This window comes from Podarcis melisellensis, assembly GCF_964234715.1.
Source record: "Podarcis melisellensis genome assembly, chromosome: 5".
Lineage (NCBI taxonomy): Eukaryota > Metazoa > Chordata > Lepidosauria > Squamata > Lacertidae > Podarcis > Podarcis melisellensis.
Genome location: NC_138537.1, coordinates 87,435,732 through 87,448,764, shown reverse-complemented (window position 1 = coordinate 87,448,764; position 13,033 = coordinate 87,435,732). Strand labels below are relative to the sequence as shown.

At 45.4% G+C, this 13,033-nt stretch overlaps 1 protein-coding gene across 4 annotated transcripts; it reads left to right on the top strand.

The window, feature by feature from the left end:
- Positions 1-248: 248 nt before the first annotated feature.
- LOC309371170 (uncharacterized protein) lies at positions 249-12,737 on the top strand. Of its 4 annotated transcripts, none has more exons than XM_081913850.1 (6): positions 313-942; positions 3,139-3,281; positions 4,462-4,488; positions 5,373-5,491; positions 9,995-10,101; positions 10,543-12,737. In XM_081913850.1, exons 1-5 carry the CDS (start codon positions 882-884, stop codon positions 10,089-10,091), a joined length of 447 nt encoding a protein of 148 aa, XP_081769976.1. In that variant the 5' UTR covers positions 313-881; the 3' UTR covers positions 10,092-10,101; positions 10,543-12,737. The 4 variants fall into 4 exon arrangements, with proteins under 4 accessions (XP_081769979.1, XP_081769978.1, XP_081769976.1 ...); XM_081913851.1 differs by having other exon boundaries at positions 315-946; positions 3,143-3,281; XM_081913853.1 differs by lacking the exon at positions 5,373-5,491 and having other exon boundaries at positions 249-942.
- Positions 12,738-13,033: the final 296 nt, after the last annotated feature.

Here is a 13,033-nt window from a genome sequence, read left to right as displayed (position 1 = left end):
TCCATCAGTATCCAGACATTACATACGAAGATAGATTGTTATTAATTTAAAATGTGATATTAATCGGTTTATTGTCATCTTACTTTCCGTTTGTTGAGCTTCTTGTTAAACCAGACATACAGTGGTACCTCTGGTTATGTACTTAATTCGTTCCAGAGGTCCATTCTTAACCTGAAACTGTTCTTAACCTGAAGCACCACTTTAGCTAATGGGGCCACCGCGCCACTGCTGCTGTTCTTATCCTGAAGCAAAGTTCTTAACATGAGGTAATATTTCTGGGTTAGTGGAGTCTGTAACCTGAAGCGTCTGTAACCCGAGGTACCACTGTATAATGTTCCGTATTGTAAGTGGTAATATAACATATGCATAACAGTGCATATGAAAATATTGAAGGGATTTTACCACTCTGAAATTCTTATTATGGATAACTTCACAAAGAAACTGGTATCTGGAGCAGAAATTAGTTACTTAGGAATGTCAAAATCGCATTTTATGTTTGTAGAATGGAACATACAACTGAAGAACTGCAAGAAGGGTCTCCAAAGGGTCTCGGTGTTCTGGGGTGAAGTTTCACTATACAGTATTCCTAGATTATGTTAGGCACGTTTATTTTGGCCAGTCAGATCCTAGGGAAGAAGCTGGCCATCTCTCCCATGGAATTCCAGCAATTTGTTTGTGCTATCTTGTGGCGCCAAGTTGCATACTCCTGACTTGCTGCAAATTAAACTCAGGCATATCTCCTCTTTCACCTGGCGTAGGAGTGTTTTCTACAGCATTGCTCCTGCGGAGCTGCCAGGATTTTGTTGAGCTCACACCAAGAAGGGAAGAATTTTTTTCCTGGGAAGAGCCGACCGCACAGCCTATTGGTGCAGAACGGAAACATGTCCGACCTCTCAATCATTCCAGAAGGAGGAGGAGGAAGCAGTGACAAAACAAGCAAAGGTAGGTTTCTGTCTTCTGGCCCACTGACCTTAATGTATAATGCACTTGTTATGGAACAGGTCTTAATCGGCCGCCACAGTCGTTCAGTGGGTGAACGCAATAGGACATTACTGAGTAGACATGGGCAACATTAAACAAAGCACATGCTTTTCACCAGATCTGCTCCCAGATAATTCTAACACAGCCATCACTTTAACAGAGGCAGTAACAGACCCTCCAAGTGTCCCTGTTCTTCAGGGACAGTCCCAGATTTACAGAAGCTGTCTCAGTTTCTGGTTTGATCCCGGAATGTCCCACTTTTCCTTAGGACATCCCTATTTTCATCAGAGAAATGTTGGAGACTATGGTAAAGGTAAAGGGGTTACGGCACTCATCTCGCTTTATTGGCTGAGGGAGCCGGCGTACAGCTTCCAGGTCATGTGGCCAGAATGACGAAGCCGCTTCTGGCGAACCAGAGCAGCACATGGAAATGCCGTTTACCTTCCCGCCACAGTGGCACCTATTTATCTACTTGCACTGGTATGCTTTTGAACTGCTAGGTTGGCAGGAGCTGGGACCGAGCAACGGGAGCTCACCCCGTTGCGGGGATTTGAACCGCCGACCTTCTGATCGGCAAGTCCTAGGCTCTGTGGTTTAACCCACAGCACCCCCGGCGTCCCTCCAGTTTTCCTTAGGACATCCCTATTTTCATCGGCGAAATGTTGGAGGCGTATGGAGTTCTGCAACCCCCGAGCCAAGGAGATAAGTAACTGTACAACCTTTAGAAATCAACTGAAGGCAACCCTGTATAGGGAACGTTTTTTAAAAAAACGATTACTCTTTCATTATATTTTATATATGTTGGAAGCTGCCAAGAGTGGTTGAAGCAATCCAGTCAGATGGGCAGAGTATGAATTATAACTATTATTATTATTATTATTATTATTATTATTATTATTATTATTCATGTCCCTGTTTTCATCAGAGAAAGGTCGGAGGGGGGGGGCAGTAACTTTGGCCTGGATCTCTGAGTGACCAACACATCATGGCATTCTCTAGCTTAGTCTTTGCATATGCTGTGTATCTCCTTCAGGGCCGGCCCTGCCATTAGACAGAATGAGTTGGCTAGGAAGTGGCAGCAAGGTGTTAACAGCACAGAGCTGTATGTGCCAGGAGGCCTGTCCTTTGCTCCCTAAACCAGTGATGGCCAAATTTGGCCCTCCTGCTGTTTTGGGACTACAGTTCCCATCATCCCTGACCATGGGTCTTGTTAGCTAGGGATGATGGGAGTCGTAGTCCCAAAACAGCTGGAGGGCCAAGTTTGGCCATCACTGCCCTAAACTATCCTGCTGCTCTTCAAGTCTGGTTGGCATTTGCGCATGGAGTGGAAAGCGGGGGCGGGGGGAGACACCATCTTATCCTTTGCCTCAGGCGGTGAGATGTCTTGAACCATTCCAAATCTCCCTTCGCCATTGCACAAGAAGACAACAGCAGCAAACGTACACTTTGTTGTTTAGTCGTTTAGTCATGTCCGACTCTTCGTGACCCCATGGACCAGAGCACGCCAGGCACTCCTGTCTTCCACTGCTTCCTGCAATTTAGTCAAACTCATGCTGGTAGCTTCAAGAACACTGTCCAACCATCTCATCCTATGTCATCCCCTTCTCCTTGAGCCCTCCATCTTCCCCAACATCAGGGTCTTTCCAGGGAGTCTTCTCTTCTCATGAGGTGGCTAAAGTATTGGAGCCTCAGCTTCAGGATCTGTCCTTCCAGTGAGCACTCGGGGCTGATTTCCTTCAGAATGGAGAGGTTCGATCTTCTTGCAGCCCATGGGACTCTCAAGAGTCTCCTCCAGCACCATAATTCAAAAGCATCAATTCTTCAGCGATCAGCCTTCTTTATGGTCCAGCTCTCACTTCGATACATCACTACTGGGAAAACCATAGCTTTAACTATACGGACCTTTGTTGGCAAGGTGATGTCTCTGCTTTTTAAGATGCTGTCTAGGTTTGTCGTTGCTTTTCTCCCAAGGAGCAGGCATCTTTTAATTTTGTGGCTGCTGTCACCATCTGCAGTGATCATGGAGCCCAAGAAAGTAAAATCTCTCACAAACGTACACAAGGGGCTCGCTTTTCTAACTCTGAACAGTTGTAACAGCTGGTAAAAAGCAAGACGACATAAGCTACCTGTTTACATCGGTCAATCTTCTGACTGCAGGGAGAGATGTGCGCCTGGATCCGGAAAATAACCAGCTGATAATGCTGTCGAATGGAAAGAAAAGTGGACAGAATGAGTGCAGGGATGGATACTGTGTGACTGACGGCCAAGCTCAGCTCCTAAAGGAGTCAGCCATGAAAACGGTGAGCGATATATGTTCACGTGGCGTAGGTTTTTGTGGACTGGACCCCACTTTGTCGGACACACTTTTACAGTGGAAGCTGGTCGCGTGCTGAGGTCCCCAAGACGCCCCTACTCAATAACTCACACATCACACATTATTTTTGTTTAAGGTTTTTGGCATAATTTTGGCCACAACTTTATTATCATACAAATTGTGAGTGGTTGCTTAGGCATTGGTTATGACTAGCTGTCCCCCCCCCCCCGCCGCCTTGGGGGACAGCACTGACTCCCGAGTCAGTGCGGAGGAACAAGATCAGGGTCAACTGGAGCTGCGACACAGACCCTCAGCTAATCCCCGCATGCTCCTTGGAACTTACGCGGCCCGCACCCTGCACCAAGGGTTTGGACGAAGGGGATGGTAAGCTCCAGAATTCCTTTAACGGAATACCCGTGCAGCAGCAGCATTGGAGGGGCAGGCACAGCCAATCCATGCCCCTCAACCAACCAATTTTAACCAATGCCTAACCGCCAACCTTACAAGTTGTGACGATTTGCTACGCAGTAGGCAAAACCCAATTGGCACACACTAATCAGCCAAAAGGAAAAATTCCTACCAGGCCCCCGCACCAATGTGGACGACCCCATGACAGGCATAGCAAGGTCAGAGCGAAGCCCAATCAAGGGAGGGCAGGCGGGAGATCCGGTGTCCACAGCGAAAGAGAAAGGACAAGCTGTGGACCTTGCTTAAATAACCTCTGATCCCACCCCTAAATTGGCAACATCAATTTTACCCCAGTAACACCACCCACCAATCTGCTCCAGCCCTTGATCCTATCTTGCCTGACAGCCATAAGGGTGTCTTGTTTGGCCCCCATCCGCAACCCGTGCTCTCCTTTAATGAGAACACGCTTTCTGCAGCAGCTGCTATTGCACATTCCTACCCATCTTCTCATGCCGTCTGCAGAGGAACAGCTCTCATAATAATACTGGATGATATCAAGATAAATTTTGATTACATCCGAACAGGGCAATGTAAAGCTTTGTGCTGGGTGGGGTGGGCAGGCTGGGGGTTAGATTGCACCCTCGACCTGCTTCCCTTAAACAGCTTTGCGCTGTTCATACGGTGGCTGGAAGGCTTTAGAGCGGATTCTAAGGCGTACTCCCAATATTAATTCTATGCTCTCTCCTTTTTATTTCTAGGGCTTTGACATTAGCAGAAATGCCTCGGTAAGTAATCACTTTGGGAAAGCAATTCATACCAAATTTCCCCTTGGATGCTGCTGCTATCATCCCTTGTTTCCCTACTTTCTCCTCCCTCTGCTGAAATGAAGATTGCGCCTGGCTCAGAGCAGGAGCGTTCCTTTGTCATATATATATATGGATGCGGGTGGCGCTGTGGGTTAAACCACAGAGCCTAGGACTTGCCGATCAGAAGGTTAGCGGTTCAAATCCCCGCGACGGAGTGAGCTCCCGTTGCTCAGTCACTACTCCTGCCAATCTAGCAGTTCAAAAGCACAAAGTATAAGTAGATAAATAGGTACCACTCCAGCGGGAAGGTAAACGGCGTTTCTGTGGGCTGCTCTGGTTTGCCAGAAGCAGCTTAGTCATTCTGGCTACATGTACACCGGCTCCCTCGGCCAATAAAGCGAGATGAGTGCCGCAGCCCCAGAGTTGGTCACGACTGGACCTAATGGTCAAGGATCCCTTTACCTTACACACACACATACACACACACACAACTTTAACTTTAGAGAGCCACATGCAATTATGCACTGATATTAATTATGCACTAATAGCATACTGAATATCCTGTTAAGAGGCACCTGCAGCTATTGCATGCTTTTTTCCTGGGCTGTTTCTCACGACGCCAGCATATTATCACGGATCATCCTTTTACAGTATACCGGAAGCTGCTGCCATTGCAAATTATATCTTACGTCTCAAAATAACTGACCGTAAAGAGGCTACTCTGAACCTTTTTTGAGAAAAAGAGATTTCACCTTTCAAGCATGCGCCTTGTGTTTACCAGTTACGTGGGGACCATGTGCAAGCTTAGGAACTGTTTCCATGTTCACTCGCCTTGTGCTAAAATGGCTTTGCATATTCCGCAGAGTGACAATCTGACCTGGGGAAGAATGAGAGACCTCCTGAGAAAGAGTAGGGGAAGGAACCAGAGCAGGCTGGGCTTGTCATCAGCTGCCTTGAAAAGGTCATGCCCTCAGCTCTATAGGTAAGCTTCCTAGGGTTGTGGCTATACTTGTTGTGGTTAACGGGTCACTGTTTCCATGTTTGCGAACTTTCATCCACACTCTCACGAACACTCGCAGTTTAAGGCCTCCGATATCTATCTTGGTGTTTCCTGCGCTTGAGAAAGTGTGGTTGACACTAGGATAAGGGAGGCTGTTGAATGCTGTGAAAAAGATAAAAAATAGAGATGCAGAACAGTTTCACATCCGCAGTAAACTCCGGTGTGGCTGAGATCTAGGATCTGAACATTCATTTGAGGGTGCAAGGGAGATGGGGGGGCAGCAAAGATTCTAGGAGGCCCTGTTCTGGACTGCATGCTATTTACTGCACATTGTAGAACTACTGTGGTTTAGTAACTGGACTCCTAAACGTGGACCGATTCAAGAGAGGTGGCTTCAAAGTCCTGTCTGCATATGATGGAGTGAGCTTGTTCTCTTCTGCTCTAGAGGGTAGGACTCGAGCCAATAGCTTCAAATTACGAGAAAGGAGATTCCAACTAAACGTCAGGAAGAACTTTCTGACAGTAAGAGCTGTTCAACAGTGGAATGGTCTCCACTGGGAGGTTGTGGACTCTCCTTTGGACGTTATTAAGCAGAGGCTGGATGGCCACCTGTCATGGATTAGTTGAGATTTCTGCGTTGCAGGGGGTTGGATGAGATAGCCCTTGGGGACCCTTCCAGCTCCACAACTCTATGGTTCTATGAAATTAGAGATGATGATGATGATGTTAATAATAATAATCTTTATTGTCATTGTACAACCTGTGTACAATGAAATTAAACGAGCCTCCCCCCCACTCAATCTCTTATCGAACAACACACCACCTCACAAGTCAATTTTGCTATTTTATTTTCCGTTCAACAGCTAACAGCCCACAGATAGAAGCTATTTTTTAGCCTGTTGGTATGGCTGATTATAAGGGACGCATGTGGCACTGTGGGTTAAACCACAGAGCCTAGGACTTGCTGATCAGAAGGTCGGCGGTTCGAATCCCCGCAACGGGGTGAGCTCCTGTTGCTCGGTCCCTGTTCCTTCCAACCTAGCAGTTCGAAAGCACGTCAAAGTGCAAGTAAATAGGTACCACTTCAGCAGGAAGGTAAACGGCGTTTCCGTGCGCTGCTCTGGTTCGCCAGAAGCGGCTTAGTCATGCTGGCCACATGACCCGGAAGCTGTACGCCAGCTCTCTCGGCCAATAAAGCGAGATGAACGCCGCAACCCCAGAGTCGGTCACGACTGGACCTAATGGTCAGGGGTCCCTTTACCTTTATGGCTGATTATACTTCTAGATCTCCTGCCCGAGGGTAGAAGATTAAAGAGGTGATGGCCGGGGTGTGAGCCATCCCTGAGAATTTTTCTCGCTCTCCTAAGGCAACGATCCCTTGCGATGTCATCTAGCGGACTCGAGGGACAGCCCATGATATCATGAGCTGTATTCCCCACCCTCTGTAGAGATTTTCTGTCCGTGGCTGTCAGGGCAGCCTACCACACTGTTGTTTAACATTATTCTTTCGCAAGACCCGGAGGAAATGGAGTCTCTGTTGGGCCTTTCTGACCACCTGAGTTATGTTGACTTTTCAAGTGAGGTCCTCACTAAGGTAAACTCCCAGGAATTTAAAGGAGGAGACTCTCTCCACACAGCCCCCCCGAAATATAACGGGGCAGAGTCTGGAAAAGCTGCTGTAGTTCTGCACTGGGCAGTTCACCAATAAAAGATGAGGGTTATTAAGCTTTCTTCCTGAACATGAAGGTCAGGTTTGGAGCCCTCCTTGCCATTCTCATCAGGCTGACTGAGATGAGGAAGAGGCCACTGAACTCTTCTCCGGTGGAATTGCATAAAGGTCCCTTTACCTTTATCCCATAAGAGTATTGAACCTGCCACCTTGCCATTATCAGCACCACGCTCTAACCAGCTGAGCTATCCATGCACTGATTTCTTCTAATAAATTACATTGATTTGCTGTCATCTATCATGACAGGCTTTCTGCTGTCGTTTGAGGTGTCTATTAAGCTATGTATCTCCTCCATTTTGCAAAGGCACAGCCCTGAATGGTGTCCTAGGAATACTTTAAATCAATATGAACCATAGCAATGGCAATGATGAGGTTGACAATACTTTTGCCTGTAGCATACATCTGAGTTTATGCTGGCCCATATAAGCCGGGAGCTGCAACCACCCAAATTTTCCAAGTTCTTGTTTGTTTTTCGCTTTCTTGGGGTTTTTTGGCCATGGACAGAGGAAACGGATTATCTTGTTTGCGTACGCAGATGTGTTATGCAATGCTGCGAACCCCCCATGTCTCTTTAGCTGGGGATTCTGCCAGAGCCCGGGGTCTTTCCTGAAATGACTGTCGGTGTCTTTTGATTTCCAGTGGGATGAGCAGCTGTCTAATCATTCTGCCTGGGATTCTCCTGTCGTGTGCACTTGAATATCAAATGCACCTGGTATTTACACTCCGGACTCCAGTTGCAGCTGTGTATTCCTTTATTAGCCCCACCCCACCCCCAGAGCAGCTTCACAGCTAGAACAGAAAACTGGGTTGGGACAGAGAGGCATCCTGCTATTGTTTGAGCAGCTGAAACAAATACAGAGGCGGAAGAGATCAAAATGGGTGCTGTGAGCAAAAACAGCTGGGGATCAAACGAGCAGATGTAGACATTTATTGAAATATGGACTGGAAGGCCAGCTTACCTTCCTTTGGAGAAAGGGCAGCTCCTAATTTCATTTATGAAAAGCAGTTTCACCTGCGCCCCAAACTGCTCTCACTTGTGTACCACATGCAACAGAAAATATTGTTGATCTTCAGCAAAATAAGAGCAGAGTGCCTAAACATCTGCTGCTATACATTATCCCTTCACCTCAGTGGAAGAACCGTATTACACGTTCAGCAGAACTGAGTGGCAAAAATCCTTAGCTCTCCCATGCTGAGATTTGCAATTTTGACAATATTCGTTTGCTTTCATAATAATAATAATTTATTATTTATACCCGCCCCGATCTGGCTGAGTTTCCCCAGCCACTCTGGGCGGCTCCCAATAGAATATTAAAAACACAATACAGCATTAAACATTAAAAACTTCCCTAAACAGGGCTGCCTTCAAATGTCTTTTAAAAGTAGGATAGTTGCTTATTTCCTTGACATCTGATGGGAGGGCGTTCCACAGGGCGTGTGCCACTACCAAGAAGGCCCTCTGCCTGGTTCCCTGTAACCTCGCTTCTCGCAGTGAGGGAACCGCCAGAAGGCCCTTGGTGCTGGATCTCATCACGTTGTATAAGCTTCATGTTGCTTGCTGCCTTAAGAGCTTAGTTACAAAAGTCCAACTAAAATAATATTAGACTGCAGGGTTGGAGTTGTACGTTGAAATAGCCTGCCTTAACTCCCTCGTAGCCCCGATAAAAAAACCCCTAGAAATCCCATGATCCACTGTAGAAAATATTTATTCTTTTTATATACCTCTTGACATACTCAGGAACATAGTTTCCAAAGAGATGTCAAGAAGCTCTTTGCCTTCTCCAAGTGTTTCACTTGTAAAATTGGGGGGGGGGGAAGAGACTGGCAAGGAGAGTTGGCCAGCAGCAAAGGATGCATGTAATGTTCGTGTTTGTTTGTTTCTCCCATGCCGGTTTGCTTGTTACCTTAATTCTGGCTAGGGATTCATCATGCGAAAGGCTGGGCTGGATGAATCCCTAGCCGGAATTAAGATTGCCGGAAGAAATATCAATAACCTCAGATATGCAGATGACACAACATTAATGGCAGAAAGTGAGGAGGAATTAAAGAACCTTTTAATGAGGGTGAAAAAGGAGAGCACAAAATATGGTTTGAAACAACATCAAAAAATGAAGAACATGGCCACTGGTCCCATCACCTCCTGGCAAATAGAAGGGGAAGAAATGGAGGCAGTGAGAGATTTAACTTTCTTGAGCTCCATGATCACTGCAGATGGTGACAGCAGCCGTGAAATTAAGACTCCTGCTTCTTGGGAGAAAATCAATGACAAACCTAGACAGCATCTTAAAAAGCAGAGACATCACCTTGCCAACAAAGGTCCGAATAGTTAAAGCTATGGTTTAAGACCCTGATGTTGGGAAAGATGGAGGACACAAGGAGAAGGAGACGACAGGGGACGAGGTGGTTGGACGGTGTTCTCGAAGCTACCAGCATGAGTTTGACCAAACTGCAGGAGGCAGTGGAAGACAGAAGTGCCTGGCGTGCTCTGGTCCATGGGGTCACGAAGAGTCGGACACGACTAAACGACTAAACAACAACAACAACAGTGCAGCGAGGTTGGGCAGTAGGTTGTTTTTACCATCAATAACTATTTTTTGAAAGCTTACACAAATGTTTTGAAGAGCAGCTGTTTTGGAGTATGGCTGGAAAATATCTGGTGCCAGGTGTGTCTGTTTTATCATCCAACAACATGTGGAAAATTACAGCCGTTATTCCCAGTGCTTTGTATTAACGGTAACTTTTACCTGTCTGTTCAGGCCAGATTCTGCGTGTTTGGATTTGAGGAAAACAGAGAGGAACTCGATGATTGCCTTGGGACAAAGTTCAAGGAATGAAAGCCTCTGGCCTTTGTGACTGGACAGAGGTAAGAGAGCCAGAAAGTGCCTGAGAAGACTTCCCCCACCATGACACAGTGATGATATATAACCAACCCTTTGTGGCCATTTTCAACGTCCAAAATGAAGGAAGGGAGCTAGCGCTAGCAGACCCTGCTGTCTGTTCAAGTGCAAGACCTGATCTTTCAAGGAGAAGTTAGGGAAACCAATCTAAATGATCGGGTGAAGGAGGGAGAGAGCAGTGAGGAAAAAGGAAGGAAGGAATTGCTTCTCAAAAGGTTATTAACTCTGCCGCAGGCCCCCAACTTTAAAGACAAGTTATTTTGTAGTTATTTGTCAGATAATAAGTAGCATGGTTGGTTATGCAGGCATAGCATTGTCTTCTGCGATTTGGTAAAAATGCTGGATGGAGAACACTTGAGTCTACCGACCAATTACACTTACTTTTGCTTATTGCGTCTTTGTTTCAGAAAGAAAAACGTTTGAGCTCCAGAGGTTGCGATGCTGAGACTTGTCAGAAATTGCTTGGTTTATAACCCTTCCAGAATGACTGGGTAAAACGGATTCTTTCTGAGAAGCAAGTTGGTTCCTGTGTAATTTAAACTTACGTATCCAGAATAGTTGGCCACAGTAACTGTATTAGGTTACTTTCTGGGGAATTCCAGAGGGGTAGCCTGCATTAAACTGTTGTACCAAAATCAAACAAAGAAAACAAATGTACTACGCGCTGTGGAATAGAGCCAATTTCATCCTACATATGTACTCTTTAATACCTGGACTCGGTATATCATTTGTTCTAAGCAATGCAGCCAATGGCTGCCAGTTCTCTGGCGTTAACTTCTTCAGACTCGTTCGTTTTTTAGGAGCAAGGAAAGTGGGTTCCATCTTAGTTCTACCTTTGCATTGGCCAGATCACACAGCAACAGCGTAAGAGTAGTTTAAAAGTAATGGTGGGAAGAGGAATTTTGCAAGGAAGCAGGAGCCGGTTTATTCCTTTAAGCAAAACTGTGCTCGGTTTTTTTGGCTGTCATTAAGAGAGAGGGAAAGTGGCAAGAGAATGTCGTGAAACGGTGGGCATTGTTGCAGGAGAAAATGTGGCTTTGCCCGATATCGCCGCTAAAAGACAAACCAACCTAAATGAGAAGTAAGGGTTATGCAGGAGAGCGGAGAAGTGTTCTGGGAAGGTCCCCCCCCCCCTTTTAAAGGCTAAAACCTGCATGGGTATTTGACAACAGGGTGAAATGAAAAGCAGTATCTAGGTGGTGCCCATTGAGAGTCGATGAAACCATGTTACATGCAAGAGCTCAACAGCGCAGAGGCTCACAGCAAGCAGGGAATCCCATTTCACCAGTGGCCAGGATGGGACGGGGGGTTTCAGCAGTGGTAGCACAACCTGGAACGATTAAGATTGCATGTTGCATTGGGCGTCACCATTTGACTTGTAAAAATGTCCTCAGATGGTAAAACAGTCCTTAGCTTTTATATGCACATTTTTTAAAAAATAAAACAATCCAGCCTCCTCTTCTTTTTATATTGTATGGAAGATGATACATTTTCATAAATATATTTAAAGAATGATATATAGTATGTTTAATTTTGAGGATCAAACTAGATGTGACTTGAGGAGTGAAAAGGTGCCTAGCCTATATTCCACACTCTGTAATACAAGGTGCTTCACCAAAAAATCAGGGAAAGATTTCCCTGTAAAAGATTGACGTTGACTGCATGTACAGAAAAGCCTGTAGAGAAATTGCTAAACTATATAATGTGCAGTTGGCCAAGCTATATATCAGGGGCAGCTAACCTTTCTTGACCCAAGTTCTGCATTCGAGGTTCGCCATTCCTCGGGAGTCACAAGACGTCTTTTCACATATGCAGACTGCACATTCACACTAAGATTCCAACATTTTTTACTCTGCTTTAAAAGAGCCACAGCAGTTTGGAATGGTGCTCAGAGGAGAAAGATTACTGTTTTCCAATCGCACCATTTCTTCTAACTGAATCTTCACTCCCTGGAAAAAGTTGAGATTAACCTCTAAGGGATAAAAAGGCAGGTATTTGAATAGGGAAATGGCTGTTAAGATATTGTCCAGAAAGCTGAAAATCGGCACACAAATAAAACATGACACCCTGACTGCGAGGAACGTCCGAATCACGGGCACTTTGTCAACCATCTCTGCGATCCACAAATGTTACCTTGTAGTAACAGGCTACCATAGAGCAGGGTTAACTGAATTATTTCTACAAGTGGTCCTAGCTAGTGACAAACATTACCACCCATAGCATCAAGATAGGTTGTCGATATAAATAACTCACAAAGCTGAAATTCTGTGGGGCTCCTATATCAGAAAGCCACCCAGACAGCCCCGGGAGGGTATAAGAAAATGTCTACTGTATATGAATTGGGGGACAATTGGAAGTACACTTCAAAGGAAAGCTCAGTCTGGATCACATCACTATTCAGTATTGCTAAGGGGCTAAGCTGAAATTCACCAGTGTACATTTGAGTCACCACCATTTAAAAATTAGGATTTGGTTTTTTAAAAAAAATATCATTTCTGGGAGTGTTCCTCCATTTAACATTTTTGTATCTTGTGGAACAATGACTGTAATACTGGAAATATCAAGTTTTAGCTTTTATATAAAGAGTTGTTTAAAAATTAAAGATCCTTGTGCATTATTTCACTTACTATGGGAAATTATTGTATCACCAGAATTTTCACATTATACCGAATTTTTACGTTGTTGTTGAGCAAAATTAATACAAAAAATGGAGAAGTCGGATATTACCCTGAGGCAGACTGGAATGAAGTAGGGAGAACCTTTCATTTGCATTCAGTTCCTGGTACCTTGTGAGTGGGTGGGTGAATCCTGTCTGAAACAATGGAAAGCTGGTGCCACGGAACGTCAGCATTGCAGAGCCAGGTGGAGCAATCATTAGCAAAACAGGAAATTGCTTTA

Coding starts and splice junctions, on each gene's coding strand:
- LOC309371170 (XM_081913850.1), top strand. CDS start 882: ATGTCCGACCTCTCAATCATTCCAGAAGGAGGAGGAGGAAGCAGTGAC. Junction 943..3,138: donor CAGTGACAAAACAAGCAAAG/GTAGGTTTCTGT, acceptor TTCTGACTGCAG/GGAGAGATGTGCGCCTGGAT. Junction 5,492..9,994: donor TCATGCCCTCAGCTCTATAG/GTAAGCTTCCTA, acceptor CTGTCTGTTCAG/GCCAGATTCTGCGTGTTTGG.